Genomic DNA, 16,831 nt, shown 5'->3' with positions numbered 1-16,831 from the left:
CACTGAAGCTCTGAAAGGTTAGGATCACAGAGCAAATATGTGATGTATTTTCCACAATGCAACAATGCCTCCCAAATGAGGTCCAACACTGAATTCTGAAACCAGCTACTGAAATTAAAAAAAAAAAAAAAAAAAAGAACAAAAAAACCCTAGAAATCCATGTTGCGATGTGAAGAAATCCAAACGTACAAAGCAAGAAGTTTCCTAATCAAATATTATCTCTTTACTATTCATAAAAGTGAGTCCTTCCCTTTAGAATGAATTAAGTATCATTTCTGTTAATTCAGTGTATTTCTTTTTTTTTTTTAAGGTTTTATTTATTTATTTATTTGAGAGAGAGAGAAAGAGAAAGCCCAAACAGGGGGAGAGACAGAGCAAGAAGTAGGCTCCCCGCTGAGTAGGGAGCCTGACATGGGGCTCGATCCGGGAACCCTGAGATCATGACTTGAGCCGAAGGCAGATGCTTAACCCATTGAGTCCCCCAGGCACCCCTAATTCAGTGTATTTCTTCCAATGTATTTCTTCCAGTGCATTTCTTTCTTCTTTTGGTATGTAGACCAAAAGAAGACACTCAGTAGCCTCTGGGCCATGTACTCTAATGATATTTGATCACTGCAAATATTTTAATTACTACTTCCCAAGGGACAAATATGGGTAACTAAAAAAAAAAGTATATATGATTAAAAATAAAGAACAGAAGAATATTTAGTTTCACTAGCAAATTTTTAAAATATTGCTGTTATTAATAATTTTTTTAAAAACTTTATTTTATTTATTTGACAGAGAGAGATCACAAGTAGGCAGAGAGGCAGGCAGAGAGAGAGGGAAGCAGGCTCCATGCTAAGAAGAGAGCCCAATGCGGGGCTCGGTCCCAGGACCCTAGGATCATGACCTGAGCTGAAGGCAGAGGATAAACCCACCGAGCCACCCAGGTGCCCCACTATTAAGAAACATTTGAAGTATCTATTTTCTAGTTCCTGGGAAAGGCAAAATAACACTGTTGTCATATATTCATTTTGGGAATAAAAATTTGCACAATACTTTTGAAAGTTGTTCAGTGATGAGCACCAAAAATAATTAAAATGTGTATTCCCTTTGAGCAATTCTATTTTTGGTCATCTATTTTAAGAAAAGTAACTGTAGGGGCTCCTGGGTAGCTCAGTGGGTTGGGCCTCTGCTTTCGGCTCAGGTCGTGATCTCAGGGTCCTGGGATAGAGCCCCGCATTGGGCTGTCTGCTCAGCAGGGAGCCCGTTTCCACCCCACCACCTGCCTCGCTGCCTATTTGTGATCTCTGTCAAGTAAATAAATAAAATCTTTTAAAAAAAAAGAAAACTATAAATTTTGAAAATATCATTTAACCACATTATCCAATATAAAAATGATCATTATAGTATATCAAAGCATGAATCACACAGTTATTAAATTTGACTATTATGAGGCTTAGGCAACAAGGAGGAAAGAGATCAGAGTGAATGAGTGATTTTTAAGTTAAGCCTTAGGATAAACTCTCTGTTATTTTTTATTATAACATACTAGGTTGGGTACCTCTAACCATTTTAATAAAAATCTCACCTACACAGTTGTCTCTGTGAACTCATCTCAAAATGTGTTTCCTTTTCTGCTCCTAAGAGAACCACTACCTTAGACTTGCTCTTTAGTCTTCCAAGGTATTAATTTATAATTTTACAGTATATATTTATATCTCTAAATTACAGAGTCATTTTACAGTTTTTTAGGTTTTTTTAAATGGTATCAACTGTATGTATTCTGTAATTTCTTCTCCATGAAACATTTTGTTTTTGAGATTCACATAAATAGATATATAATTAGAAATAATTTAAACATTTTTACTATTATGGAGTATTTCCATGATTAGAATATAATTTATTTATCTATGAACATTGGGGTTAGTTCTAATTTCTCTAAACTATTACAAACAGTTTTACTATGAACATGTGGTGCACATGTGGAAAACTTTTCTTATATCATATTTATATAAAACAATATATGCTTTTTCTAAAGGACATCTCATTAAATCATCACAATATGCTTATAATGCACTTTCTTATTTTACAAATGAATAAAAAAGTGATTAAAAATCTTTCAGCTGTTCACATAATTAGCAAGAGGCAGATTTAAAACTAGGACTTCTCATTCTGGAACTCATGTTCCTTATAATATACAATGCTGATCACTATCTTACATTAAGCACAAGGAGTTTCATTTTTTAAAAAAGATTTTCTTTATTTATTTAACAGAGAGAGAGATATCACAAGTAGGCAGAGAGGCAGGCAGAGAGAGGAAGCAGGCTCCCTGCCAAGCAGATAGCCCGACACAGGGCAAGATCCCAGGACACTGAGATCATGACCTGAGGTGAAGGCAGAGTCTTAACCCACTGAGCCACCCAGGCGCCCAAGAGTATGATTTTTTTTGAGCAATAAATACAGATGTTTAGAAGATATTAGTATAAACTGTAAAAGAAAATTCAACATATTGAGTAATTTTATAAATATAGTAAGAGAAGTTTGGTTCATTTATTTCCTCTTTCATGTATTATCTTTTTTTTTTTTTTTTTTTTTTTTTTTTTTGACAGAGAGAATGAGAGACCCCAAGTAGGGGAGTGGCAGAGAGAGGAAAAAGCAGGCTCCCAGCCACGCAGGGAGCTCAATGCAGGGCTCAATCCTAGGATCCTGGGATCAAGACTTGAGCCAAAGGCAGATACTGAGCCACCCATGAGCCTCTCGTGTATTATCTTTAACTCTAATTTTCTTTCTTGATTTTACTTTATATCCAATGGAAGACATTCCATGGAAAGTTGACTTTTTCTTTAAAGAACATTTCCATTTCAGAGACAAAACAAATGAACACGTAAAAACAGAGTTTGATTAAAAGTCATTATAAATGTATAGTAAGTTGCTTCTCGACAATGTATCTTAATTAGCTGAGTTTTTTCCTACATTTTTTGATAATTATGGTTTGCTACAGTGAATTTCTTTTACATGCTAGTGGCCTAATTACAGCACTGAAGACCATTTCCCATTAAGACAAATAGCATGACCTCCTTGTCAAATAATAAAAATTTTTCTAATTTCATGCTATAAAATATACTACTTTGAAGCAAGAATCAACACAATGCAGAGTAACACAACTCAATTACTTGGACTGCCCTTTGATACTTCCTGACATATCTTCAGGGACAGTGGTAATTTATGTAGTAATTTACTAAGCTCAATCAATGTGTTACAGGAACCAAAATAAGAGAAAGAAATACCTAACCCAATGTCAACATATCCATCCTCACTCATTTGGCAAATCACACAACAGGAGAATATTACACTGATACATGTGGTGTACTAGTGACTTTGGTAAAACCCATTTTCACAGGGAAGTTCAAGGAGACACAGAGAGTTTGAGGGAGATGGGATGTAGTGAACTCAGCGTTAGATCTGGCTCATTCTCCAGGTAGGCCTGCCTCCTCTAAGAGGTACCATTTGGAAATAAATAAATAATTTCCCAACATGTTTTTGGAGACAACTTCGAAAGAGCTTCTTGGAACTTTACTACTTGCCGTCCTGCTGATCTCCATGTACAAAAACAGTCTCAATCTTCATTTTTTGTTTTTTATAGTTTCCTGTTTCTGTTTACTTTCATGTTTTTGAATATCTATCTGAATCAACAATGAAAAAGAGACTTAAATAACCATATTTGTTCATTTCTGTGGGAAATGAACCTCAGGGAGAAACTCTCTAAAAGCTCTTATTATTGACTTTACAAGCCCTAAACTCTATTACTTAAAGACCAAACTACAGGAAAATTATGCAAAGATATTATATTTACTATTATTTTTTAATGCAGTAGCTAACAGGGAAGAGCTAAAGAAAAGTCTAATACATTTTTTATACAAGTTTCAGAATTATTTTATATTTTAAAAGTTTACCCTTTAAAAATTAAAATAAGTCAGTGGATCACTCACAATATTTTCCACCCAATGAAATAAATGTACTTACCAAACTTCAAGAGACATTTCCAGAAACATTTCAGTGACCTAGAACAGATGTATTAATCAGATTAGGCCATAAAATGGATGTGTGTTACATATAAGGCAAACAAGGTCAAAACATTTTTTGAGTGCCAGATAATTTTTAACCTAAAAGAATTCTAAAAATAAAAGTAATATAGCATCATGAAGACCCTAAATTATGGGTGTATTTTAATTTTTATTTATATATAATTTTATTTATATATAATTTATATATATATAATTTTGCTATTCTTCATGATAAAGCCTATTTAATTAGTCATTTTAGTGAATGTAAGAATTGCCTCTATACAGTTGTTTTCCTCTTCTGCTAAAATGAAGTAGTTGAATTCTATAAACATTATGCATGAAATCTAAAAATTGCCTCTGAAGGTGTGCCTATTACTCAGGAACTATCCCTGGGCCAAGAAAGCCTGGGTGAAAATGTACACAGGTGCATTTGTGACAACTGTGGGCTGGAATAAACTGGAGACAGAGCACCTATCGAAGATGGCAGTAGGACCAGGGGCCAGCCAACAATGGTCAGCTCAGGAAACATCTACAGATGTTTCCGTAGATGTTTGAGTTGGTGGGGTTGTCTGAGTTGGTGGGGCTCAGGTTTTCATTTTTTCAACACTGTGAGCCAACCAAATATATCAGAGGGCTCTGTCCTGCCAATGGGCCAATTGCGCCTTAATGGAAAAGAGAGTGATTAATATCTACAGAGAAGAAGAGGTATTAAAAGGTGTCTTTCCGAAGACTATACATCTGTTGTATGGAAAGACCTTCTCTGTATTAACCCCTGCCACTACTTATGAATAATGTAATTTTATACTATTGGGAGAACCAAATGAGAAAATGTTTTGCAGGTTGCTGCACCTGTAAAATGGTGCCTTTTTTTTTTTTTAATATCAGTTACCCTAGAATATATTTAGAGTGAACCTGCCCAATACCTTTGAATAGAACAGAATTCGGATATTCCTCTTAAAAGGTGAAGAGGATATTTTTGGAAGCAACACAAAATGCTATAGATTATTGGCTTTGTTTTCTCTTTGGTCAGAGGATGGAAAAAAACAAGCTAGGAGGAGCTTTCCAAAAGGTTAAAATAAGTTCATGGCTAACTCTCAGGACTACATTTTATAAGTAAGAAAAAGGTACTGAACTCATCTGTACAAGAATTTGCCTCTCCCACTAGACTGTGAGCTTTATCTTATATAGATCTCTATTACTAGCTCCTTGCACAGTCTTTGGTATTCAACACATAATCGATACATACCTGTTGAATTACTGTGCATGTGTGTGTGAGGGATCGCACAAGATGGTCTTTCCTTATCAAGAAACATTTCATCGCTTCTATATATACAATCATGGGTTGGTCTAACACATACAGCAGTTCCTCTGAAATCCCATGACCTTTATTCATCAAGGCAGCATATCACATTACTTTGAAGTTAACAAAACAATCAAGAACCCCAGTACAAATGGAATTATACATACCCAGATGAATCAGAGTTCAGTTTATAAGTAAAAAAGGCGACTGGCTTCTAAATTAATGTAACTGCTGTCCGTTCTACCAATGGTAGGCCTGCTCAAACCACATCCCAGTACATCATGTCAGTACCCTATTTCTAAATTTCAAATGGAGTCTTTCCCAAAGAGAGCTTAGAAAATGTTATAGTGAATGAGGCCGCTTTGGACATTTAGTGAGAAAAACAAGATGTGGGTAAAACATGGTCTGTTTCTTTTCCCCCCCAAAAAAACATGAAAGCTGGTATTAAAATGAGACCAGATTTACTGTTTTTGTCACCAGAGGGCAAAATCACCACAGGAGAATGGAAACTCAAAGAACATTACGACTCTTCATGAAGTTTTCTAACAAATGGAAAGATTTGAAGCTGGAATGGGCTTCCTAGTCCAATGTGCCTTGCGATGACAGACTTGAGAAAAAAGATGGCTCCCCAACAGGAAGGTCCCTAAGCAATCCAGGTGTTAAGATAATCAATGCCTGGTTGTACCTAATGCCTACTTGTCCCAACAACTTAATAAATAAAAGGAAAATCAACTACGCTATGTTCATAATGACATTTGTCTTTGCCACAGAATGTCCCTTCTATAACCACCCACAGTGCTTCTTGGCTAAGACGTCCCTAATCCTAGACTGACAGGTAAGACTTCCTAAATGAAGGCAGGAGGGGAGAAGGGAAGACACAGGATTTTCCTGCCATGCAGGGTAAAACAGAATGTGTTGTGGTGGGACTTGTCACATGGATGGGATCCTCATTTCCACATGTTGCCCAGGTGGATCACCTACGATCTGGAGGAAATTTTAAACTCTCCCACCTGATGTGCCATGCTCAGACATGCTATGAAAACTGACATTTACAATCTTGCCGCACCTTTTAACCTGAAACATGTCATTCAGATGCGATAGCCACAAAAACATGTACTTCCTGTGAGGCATGAAACAAGTCTTGTAAATTCCTCCCCACCCACCACATCACGGTCTTCCACACAGCTCGCAGTCTTACCGCAATCTGAAGGAAAGGTGACCGAGTCTCTCTGACTCTCCCCAACCCCGTAACTGCCTAGCTAGAAACCAGACAAATGAGAAGAGCTCCACCTCTTCTAGGAATTATAAAAGTAAGAAGCAGACTGTACTCAGTGTACGTTCTTGTGGAAAACAATAATCTCATCTTTGAATTCCACAGAGGAAAGCAACTGCAAATGCTTACAATGGGAGATGTTCACCTGGGGGGTAGGGAGATGGGGAGAAGGTAAGGATCTAGAGGAGAGAAACCATATCAAGAAGCCATTTCAGATTTTAAAATAATTTACTTTTTAAAAGATTTTATTTATATATTTGAGAGAGAGAGAGCAAGTGGGAGAACACATGGGGGAGAGGAAGAAGCAGACTCTCTGGTGAGCAGAGCGCCCAATGCTGGACTGGATCCCAGGACCCCGAGATCATGACCTGAGCCCAAGGCAGAGGCTTAACCCACCCAGGCTTCTCTTAAAAATAATTATTTAAAGTACCTAACTGGGGCACCTGGGTGTCTCAGTGGGTTAAAGCCTCTGTCTTCTGCTCAGGTCATGATCCCAGGGTCCTGGGATCAAGCCCTACGTCGGGCTCTTCTGCTGGGCAGGGAGCCTGTTTCACCCCCCCTCCCCCACCTGCCTCTCTGCCTACTTGTGATCTCTGTCTGTCAAATAAATAATAAAAAAATCTTAAAAAAATAATAAAGTACCTAACCCACTAATTTACTTGCAAACTTTCCAATATCATTTTGAAATGATAAAGCTAAAGTAACAAGCATAGTGACTGCCTGGCATTAAGAGGTTGTTTAAAATTATTATCATGAGGGCACTTGGGTGGCTCAGTGGGTTAAAGCCTCTGCCTTCCGCTCAGGTCATGATCCCAGGGTCCTGGAATGGAGCCCCGCATTGGGATCTCTGCTCAGTGGGGAGCCTACTTCCCCCTCCCTCTGCCTGCCTCTCTGCCTTCTTGTGATCTTTGTCAAATAAATAAAATAAAATCCTTAAAAAAAATGATTATTATGAAAAGACACACACAAATGATTTGAAGCTTGAGAATCTATCCCATTAGTAAAGAGCTCTTCAAATATGCTATGCCTTTGATTATTAATACAGTCCAGCATTTACAACCTTCACTTTCAAAAAAACATTACTTTGAATTCTGATCCCTCCTGAGTCTATGTACTCTTCCCCACCAACCCTCAGAAAAATAAAAAAACAGTTGATCCCCAGGCAGATTTAATAATCATTTACATCTTTTGAGAGAATAATAGCATATTTTCTGTTTTATCTGTATATACCTGACCCATACAAGATAAAATAAAATTATGTTTCAAAAATAAGGGCCACTTTTACTAAAAATCATGTTTCCATATGCTGTAACCCTATCCAGTGAAGAAGGAAGCAGATGTGGATCTCACAAGAGGCAATTCAAGGGCAGAGCAGAAATTAACAATTCCACCAATACAAGCCAGATCATGTCTAGGTAAATTTTGCAAGTTTAAAATTGAACAAGATACTGCTAAAGTCACTTTTTAAAATATATATGATGTTTATTTTTTTAAATTGAGATGTAAGTAACATTTAACATTATATTAGTTTCAGGCACATAACACAATAATTTAACATTTTTATATATTGCAAAATGATTACCACCATGTACTGTCTAGTTAAATATACAACTTCTTAATAAAATAATATTTGCATTTACTACCAGGAATCATCTTAATCCATTCACCTAAGAATTCAGGATAATTGCTTCCCTCCCCCCCAATATCACAAATGGTCTTAAAAGATTTGAACAATTAAAAAATACACCATTTCTCCTATAGTCATGTTCTCCTCTATCATGCAGGGTTCCTCCCTACATTTGAGGATCATCCTTCTTTCCTTGATTTAAGCTCCCTTTCCCTCCTTATGTAGAGACTGGAAATTCTAAACCAGATTTCCTAGAGCAATATTACCAAACCAAAATGCTACCTCTTTTTCTCCAAATGGGAATGTCTCAGACTCTAGTTTCTCCTTTTAAACTTAATTTACTTTCATGATTCCTGTCTGAGTACTTCCCAGATTTTCTGTATTTCTCGTAAGTGCATTCGTTTATCCTTTCATCCAAAAGTGATTCAAGCATCTAATGTGTATCAGGATAGGTATGCAATAATAATCAAGCTGAATGTATTCTACTCCTTGATGGAACTTCAGGCCAGTAGAGGACCTAAGGAGACAAGAACATTCCTAAAATGCCCTATAATTTTAAAGTTATAAATTGTGAAAGTGTCAAAAAAGACTCACTTACGTTTCTATTGCTAGCATCCTCAAATGAAAACGTGTTCTCTCCTAAAGCCAGGAGTTGTTTGACCTGTGTTTGAACTCTGACCTGTACCATCTGATGGCATTCACCTCCTAGCCAAAGATCCCCCAGACTTCTCATAAAAGAATAGAGTCCTCTTGCTTCCCCTCCAAACTTTGCATTGTCTCATTCACTTAGCTAAACTGTAATCTTAGTCTTCACACATGAATACGTAGTTTTCCAAAGAAATCATCCTGACACTAACTTCACATTCTGAACTCAGCATCAAAACTACCAAATTTTTAGAGCTTTGCCACTCTCTCTTCTATAGAACGACCCCATTCATCTTCCAGCTTGTAATCATGAATAGGCAACAATCAAAGAAAGCAATCAGTCAGAAGCAGATGACACTGGAACCAGGAGACGTGGCTATTTTTAAACAATACCACTAACATCTAAATAAAGACGGCAAATAACAACACCACCACACCACGTCAACCTGAGGGGCTATCTTCCTCAAAGTACTGGCCTAAACAAACAAATTTCAGCTAGAGAATGAAGAAGTGTAATCTTTCTCTAATGTCCCTCAGAACCTCAGCATTTTTAAGATTCTCTGGAAGAGGCTACTTTGTTTACACCAAACACAGCAAAGGCTGAAGATGTTATATCTTTCCATTTTAAAATGGGATTCTGTAACCCACTGTCACACATGATATATTCAGTAATGGGTGACTGGAGCATTTTTGAACTATGTTAAATGATCACTAAAGAAATCACTAAACTATATGCATATGTGTGTGCGCCCACGCGCACGCGTGTGTGTGTGTGTGTACATATTCATTTTGGTAAGTTCAAACAAATAAGTAAGCACATGACAGATAGTTAAATCTGGCCAGTTACCATGAGAATATCTAGTATTTATTAAGTGCATACTGGGCCAGGCACTGTTCAAAAATTTTCCATGTATTAATTAATTTAGCCAACCTTAAGAGGTAGGTACTATGTATAACCCTGTTTCACTGATGATGATGCACGGAAAAGAGAAACAAAAAATAAAAAAAACTTGTTTAACATCACATGGGCCATTAAGTAGCAGGATCATGATTCCAACCCAGGCAGTGACTGACTGACTCTGAGCTTGGGGTCCAAAACATCAGGTCCTGCCAATTTCTTTCAAATGACAACTGTGATGCTCTCTCACTTTGTGACTCCAATAAACACAACCTAACCCCAAAGGCCAGGGAGAAAACAAAACAAAACAAATGTGGACCCAGCCCTAAGACTGGCTTTTTCCTAAAAACAACAAAAAAATAATAAACAACCAAAAAAGTTCAAAAATCGAGTGATAAATCAGTCTTGGGAAGAGCCAGATGGATCCAGTGTAAATTCCCACTCTGCAGGTCCAGCTGGTCTCACTGTCCCGAGCAATCATTCCACTCAGCTCCTGCAGACCCGAGAAAGCTGCTGTCGCACTCCTCATACTCGTCCCTGGCCACAGAAGTCTGCTAACAGCGGATTCAACCTTTTTGTTTCCACTAGGAAACGTACCCTGTCTCTTTGCCTCCTAACCTGCTGCTTCCTAATACATCTGAGGAAGAAGCCACATCCTGTTTCTCAAAATTCCCCATTACTGGGTCAAAAACCTTCCATAATTCACTGCTGTCGGTAAGAAAACGTCCAAATTCTAACATCTCAAATTTGAGCTCTGCCGTAGCTTGACCCCTGTGTACCCTTCTTCCTTTATGCACGAATGCTCTGCTCCCATCACACTGGTCTAGACACTGTTTCCTGAACATGCATGTCCTTCTGAGTCCCATGACTATGAGCAAAGGCCCAGGCTATTCTTTCTACCAGAAGGGTCTTCCAACCCATTCATGATCCAACTACATCTCTCCTTTAAGGACAAGCCTAAACTACTGGTATCCACTGTAACTCACTGAAAATCCCATCCCCCTTCCCCTCCCCGTTCTCATCTCCTACCACAATCCCTACTACTCTCTCAGTATGTTCCAGCATATTCTCTTCAGCGCTGTTACTCAACATGCCAGGCAAACTTCCATTGCCAGACTCTTCTTGGAGCAACTTCTGCCACATCCCCCACCCCCCAGTATCATCAGAGATGCTCTTAGCCACGTTTTTGGAACTGCATTTGCAACTCCCTTTACATACATAAACTCTTCTTTCCTCCTTCCCTGGTTTATTTAGCACTTATTGCTATCACTACCTAATGTAAGGAACTTTTGTTTATTTATCTTGCTTCTTGTGTCCTTTACTAAGTAGATTAGAAGTTCCGCAAGGGGAGGGATTCTTAGTGTTTTGCTCACTGCCGAATAGGTAGTATCTAAAGACTGTCTGACATACAGTAGGTGTTTAATAGTTGTTTGTGAAATGAATGAATAATTCCATCTTATAACTCTCACTGTGTATATTATCTACACTATCTATTTGGCCTTAAAATTATACAATGTAAATACTAAACTCTACTTAATGATATGCTAAATGTTTAGGGGTGAAGGACAGTGTTATCTGCAATTTGTTTATTTATTTAGAAAGTGCATGAGTGGGGGGGAGCAGAGGGAGACAAAGAGACAGAAGCTCAAGCAGACTCCCTCCTGAGGCAGAGCCCAACCCAGGGCTGGATCCCCTGACCTCAGCACCACAGCATGAGCAGAAACCAAGAGTCAGATGCCCACTGGACTGAGCCATTCAGGCAGCCTCTCAATTTGTCCTTAAATGCATCAAAAAAGTAAGATGGTTTGGAGCACGGGGTGGCACAGTTGGTTAAGCAGCCAAATCTTGGTTTCAGCTCAGGTCGTGATCTCAGGTTTGTGAGATTGAGCCCCATGTAGGGCTCTGTGCTCAGTGAGGAGTCTGCTTAAGACTCTCTCTCCTTCTCCCTCTGTCCCTTCCTGCCTCACCCGCTCTCTCCCCCCTCTTTAAAATAAACAAATGGTATTTAAAAAGTAAGATGGTTTGATGGATGAGTAGAAGGACAGATACATGGCAAAGTAAACATAGTAAAACATGAATTGTAGAGTCTATGTGTCAGTTATATAAATCTTTCAACTTTTTTCCATGCTTAAAAGTTTTTATAATAAAATTTGGAGAAAAATATAACACTTCAGAAAGCCCTTCCCTGACTATATAAACTTCAGTTGCCCACCAACTATTCCTCATCATATCCCTCTGCTCTATTTTCTTCACAGTATTTCTCTCTAGAGGATATTGTACTGACTGTTCTTTGCTTTCTGTTTCTATATACCTCCCCCATTAGAATGCAAGCTCTCTGGGAACCCAAACATCATCTGTCATGTCCTCTACTGTTTGCTCATCACCTAGAATACTGCTTAGAATACAAGTGATTAATAACTCCTAAGTAAGTAAATTAATGAACAGATGCTTCATGACAGTACTTATTGTATTACTTACCAGTTTACACATGAATGTTTTACTCCTTTCCAAATAGAGTACTAGTTTCTTGAAGATGAACTTGTTGTAGCTTTCTTAACATTTAGCAAAGTATTAGCTACAAAATTTTAGCTGCTCAAATTCTCATGTTAAAACATAGTCTACTGGGGGGCTGGGTGGCTCAGTTGGTTAAGTGTCTGTCTTTGGCTCAGGTCACGATCCCAGGGTTCTGGGATGGAGCTCTGCATTGGGCTCCTTGTTCAGCAGGGAGTCTGCTTCTCCCTCTCTATTACTACTACTACTACTCCTCCCCTCTGCTACTCCTTACTGCTGCTCATGCTCTCTCTCTCTTTCTCTGAAATAAATAAAATCTTTAAAAAAAAATAATCTACTGATAGGTCAGTATTTTAAAATCATATAATAAAATTTTTTTGGCATCCCTGGGTGGGCACAAGGTGAAAAATTTTTATTATTGCATTATTATTGTTTTGTTTCCATATCTGTAAAATAGAAAGAATTAAAAATTCTTGAATGAAAATGGTCATATAAAAAAAGGTATTCTTTCTTGATCATAGAACTTTATAAATTAGAAAGGCTCTTACAGATCAATTAATCAAAAATTCTATTTTAGAGATGAAGAAAATAAGGCAGAAAGAAAGAGTGACAAATCAAACATTGTAGAGGGAGACTAGTGACCAAGACAAAATGAGAAAATGGATCTCCCAATTCCCTGAGTGGATAGTACAAGCCCGTGGGAATCTGGCAATCTCCCTCTGGAGACTCCCGTTCTTTCTCTAGCTGGCTGCTGGCCACAGAAATCACTCTCTGTTGACTCAGTATTGACTTCTGGATGACAAAATTTTGAAGAAGTTTTTGTTAATAATGTCTTGGCAGGAAACCTGTGTTCTCTCTTCTCTCTTGGTCAAATCCAAGAGGTTTGTTTTTTTTTTTTTTTACTGTTTCAGACTACTATAATCAAATTCAAGAATTGTTTAAAAACTTCTTTTTCTCACATTATTCCCTCGCAGTCTGTTCTGTCTCACCTCTGTGAACACTGTGGAAAGAAGCCTGTGCTCCTCTGAAAGATGGGAGGTAGAGGTGAGGCGGGGCTAGAGAGCATGCAAAGGGTAATGTTGCCGGAGCAGGGGGGGCTCTCCACCCAGCCATATGCTTCAAAGGACTCTTAAGAAAAGAGTGATCTAGAAAAGCTGTTTGGTCAACTGTTTTCTCAGGCTCACTAAAGAAACTAATTATGTAAGCTACTTTAAATGCAGGAATGTAGAAAGTCTTTTTTAGAGCCCGGAGGTTACACAGCTAACCATAGGAAATGACAGGAGAAGAGGAAATGCATGTTTCCCTCCAATATCTTCTCCCATGATCAGAGTGAAGACGGGGAGGTGGGGGGAAGAACACATACTTTGGAGAGGCCAATCCATGCTTACAAAGCTCTCAACAAACATTTATTGAAAACCAGTCCTAGCAACTCGCTTTAGGAAGGTTGGGGGATGTTAGCCTCTAAACCTTACCCCACCACACATTGACATGTGCCTGCAAAGCCTCGTAACTTGCCAGGCCCCGACTTGCTTTCAAGACTCCATGCCTTTGCATTTACATCGTACTTAATATGTTCTAAGCACTCTATGTGCATACAGAAGTGATATATATATATATTTCTATACTTATATACTTAATATGTAATAAATTCTATACTTAATAAATACATAAACTAAGCACATTGGATCTTATGTAAAAAACTACATAAAAGTATAGTTATGTATAGATACATCCATGTGCATGCAATAATTTTTTAAGATTTACTTATTTATTTTAGAGAGAGAAAGAGAGAGAGTGGGGAGGGGCAGAGGGAGAACGAGAGAGAAACCTTAGCAGACTCTGTGCAGAGACTGACTGTACATACAGTATTGATATGTATTTCTATAACCAAGCATTATTATATATTTCTTTTTTTAAATATTTTATTTATTTGAGAGAGAGAAAGAGAGAGAGAGCATGAGCAGAGACAGAGGCACAGGGAAAAGCAGACTCTCCACTAAGCAGGGAGCCCAGTGCAGGGCTCAATCCCAGGACTCCGTTTGAAAGCAGACGCTTACCCGACTGAGGCACCCATATGCCCCCCCATATACATTTCATATGTAATAAATTTTATACATAATAAATATATAAACTAAGTAATATATAATCTATATCTTATGTAATATGCTATAAAAATTACAATTAAAAATTACATCTGAATGTATTTAAAATACATGCATATGTAATATAATTATACTATATGTTATTATACGGATATATTATATATAAGTAATATTAAGTCATTTAATCATAAATGAATTATCATAAACTCTCTTATGAGATACTAGCTCCATTCTACAGATGAGTAAATCAAGACATGAAAGAGACTTCACCAGGATGAAACAGATAGTAAGGGACAGAGCGGGCATTTAAACACCAACCTAGCTTCCAATGCCAAGGCATTAACCACTATGTTCCCTGTTCAACCTATTCAAAATCATCTACTTGTACGCTGCGGTCACTGGCTTCCTCTGACAACAGTCTATCTTTATTCCGTCTTCCAACCACACATTCCTGATTGATGGCTTCTCTCACCGTAGGGTGGTTTCGTTTCTCACATGTTTCTATCTCCTCTGCCCACTTCCTGTCCCAACCCCCACCTCACCTCCATCCCCTCAAAGAGGTAACTGAGGGAAGAGGCTCCTGTGTCTTATTCTTTATTTTCCTTGCACCAAGCACAGTGGCTGGTACACAGCAGACTTCAAAAAACATTTGCTAGAGGAATGAACACCAGAACTTAAAAAAAAAAAAAGGCAACAGAACTATGGACAGTGTATCTCTTAGCACTGGAGTAAGACCTGTAGAAAACACTTCCTGGAGCAGCTGAAGGAGTCAGCAAGGCATATGGGACTGGAGTGTCCCCAAGATGGCTGGGCTGCCCCGCTTGCATGAACTGGTGAGGTAGCCCTTTGGGCTTAAGTTGGTTTCTAAACAGGCATACATTCATCTGGAAAATACAAACTATGTATTACCTCCGTGACTGGGCGTGCATAACCAGTATTCCTGACCTACAAGATTTTGGTTTAGGGTGAGAGGGAGGAGATAAGAAATTGAACAATTTAAATGACTCAGTCCCAATGAATACCATACATAATTATCTTAGGGCTTCAGAGAAGGAGGAGGTCACTTGGGATAGCAACAGAAAGGAGGTGAGAGTTAAGGAACAGTCAGGTTTGCGTGAAGACAGCAATTTGAAGTCACTCCAAGGATGAGCAAAAACAGGGTGCCTCTTCCAACAAGAAATTAATACATTAACCAGCTTTCTGGATCCTGGTCTGTCAGTCGTTTACATTTGTCACTGTAAACTTCGAAAATAGTTCCTTATGAAATTCAAAATCTAATGTTTGCTCTGTATTAATAATAATTTTAGGGCCTTGTGATTCCTAAATTATTGAAATTACAGAAACACAGCAAACCTAGAAATGTAAAAAAAAAAAAACCCAAAACCTATCCCTCTGACTATTCCTGCTAACTTTTCATTGCTGCAGCCCTAATTATTTGAGGATTATTTGAGACAGAAATATCCCCCCATTGAGGCTTAATTTACTGCTAAACATGTAATTTTGGAATAGTTTGGATGTTCCAACAGTTTTCTTTAAAAAATTATTTTTTAATTTAATTTATTTGAGAGAGAACATGAATGAGGGGGAGAGGTAGAGGGAGTGGGAGATAGGGAATCCCAAGCTGACTCTCCGCTGAGCAAGAAGCCTGATGTGGGTCTTGATCCGATGCCCCTGAGATCATGACGGGAGCCCTGAAATCAAGTCAGACACTTAACTGACTGAGTCACTCAGGTGCCCCCCAAAAGTTTTCTTTTTGAGTTCTCTCTCTCTGCCATTCCTCTCAGATTTTGTATCTTCCTTTATCCTCTCAAAAGTTTTCGCAGACCTCCTGGGGTCGGGGGAGAGGGGAGTCCAAAGCCATTGCCTCACTTAGAGTAACAACAGAGATTAATGTCTCTATATTATTTAGTGGAATACTTCAATCAAAGCTTATAAATATCAGAACAATAAAAAAATTTGGACAGGAAGTAAAAGGGAACACGAAATTTTCTCTTTAAAAAGCACACATTCAAACAAACAAATAAATAAAAAAGATTGCAGAATAAATAAGAGTTTTATCTGACATAAGGTTGAAAAATAATCCTGTTGCGTCACTTACTTGGTTGAAAATAAAAGGAACCTCTTTCTTCTCTCCCACTTTCATAGAGGAAATGGGGAACGTTGCTGTCCCTAAAGTTTCATCCATGACATAATTGGCATCCATTAGTGTGACCTGTAGAGATTAAAAGGTATAGTACAGGAATACAATTTCTCTTCTATCTGTGGAAATTGTATCCAAAATTTCTACCACACTTAACAAAATGAGAGTTCTCAAATGATATTTAATAGCCAATCGAGGCCCTCAATATTCAACTGGCTATAATACTTTGTCTTTTCTTTCTGACACTAAAACAACCATAAACTTTTTCATTTTCCTGACTGACTTA

The 16,831-nt window shown here is 38.0% G+C and overlaps 1 protein-coding gene across 5 annotated transcripts in view; it reads right to left on the bottom strand.

Annotated features, from left to right (window-relative positions):
• The window catches only part of PLA2G4A (phospholipase A2 group IVA), a 176,728-nt gene that overhangs the window by 87,865 nt on the left and 72,032 nt on the right, over positions 1–16,831 (bottom strand). For all 5 annotated transcript variants that reach the window (XM_004781557.3, XM_013050511.2, XM_004781558.3 and 2 more), the window contains 2 exons: positions 16,504–16,617; positions 4,009–4,046 (listed from right to left, as the gene is read on the bottom strand). In XM_004781557.3, coding sequence (XP_004781614.1) covers positions 4,009–4,046; positions 16,504–16,617 — 152 coding nt within the window. The remainder of the gene's footprint in view (positions 1–4,008; positions 4,047–16,503; positions 16,618–16,831) is intronic.

This window comes from Mustela putorius, unplaced genomic scaffold, assembly GCF_011764305.1.
Source record: "Mustela putorius furo isolate JIRA1106 unplaced genomic scaffold, ASM1176430v1.1 tig00537335_pilon_pilon_pilon, whole genome shotgun sequence".
Lineage (NCBI taxonomy): Eukaryota > Metazoa > Chordata > Mammalia > Carnivora > Mustelidae > Mustela > Mustela putorius.
This window is presented reverse-complemented; position numbering and strand designations above follow the sequence as displayed.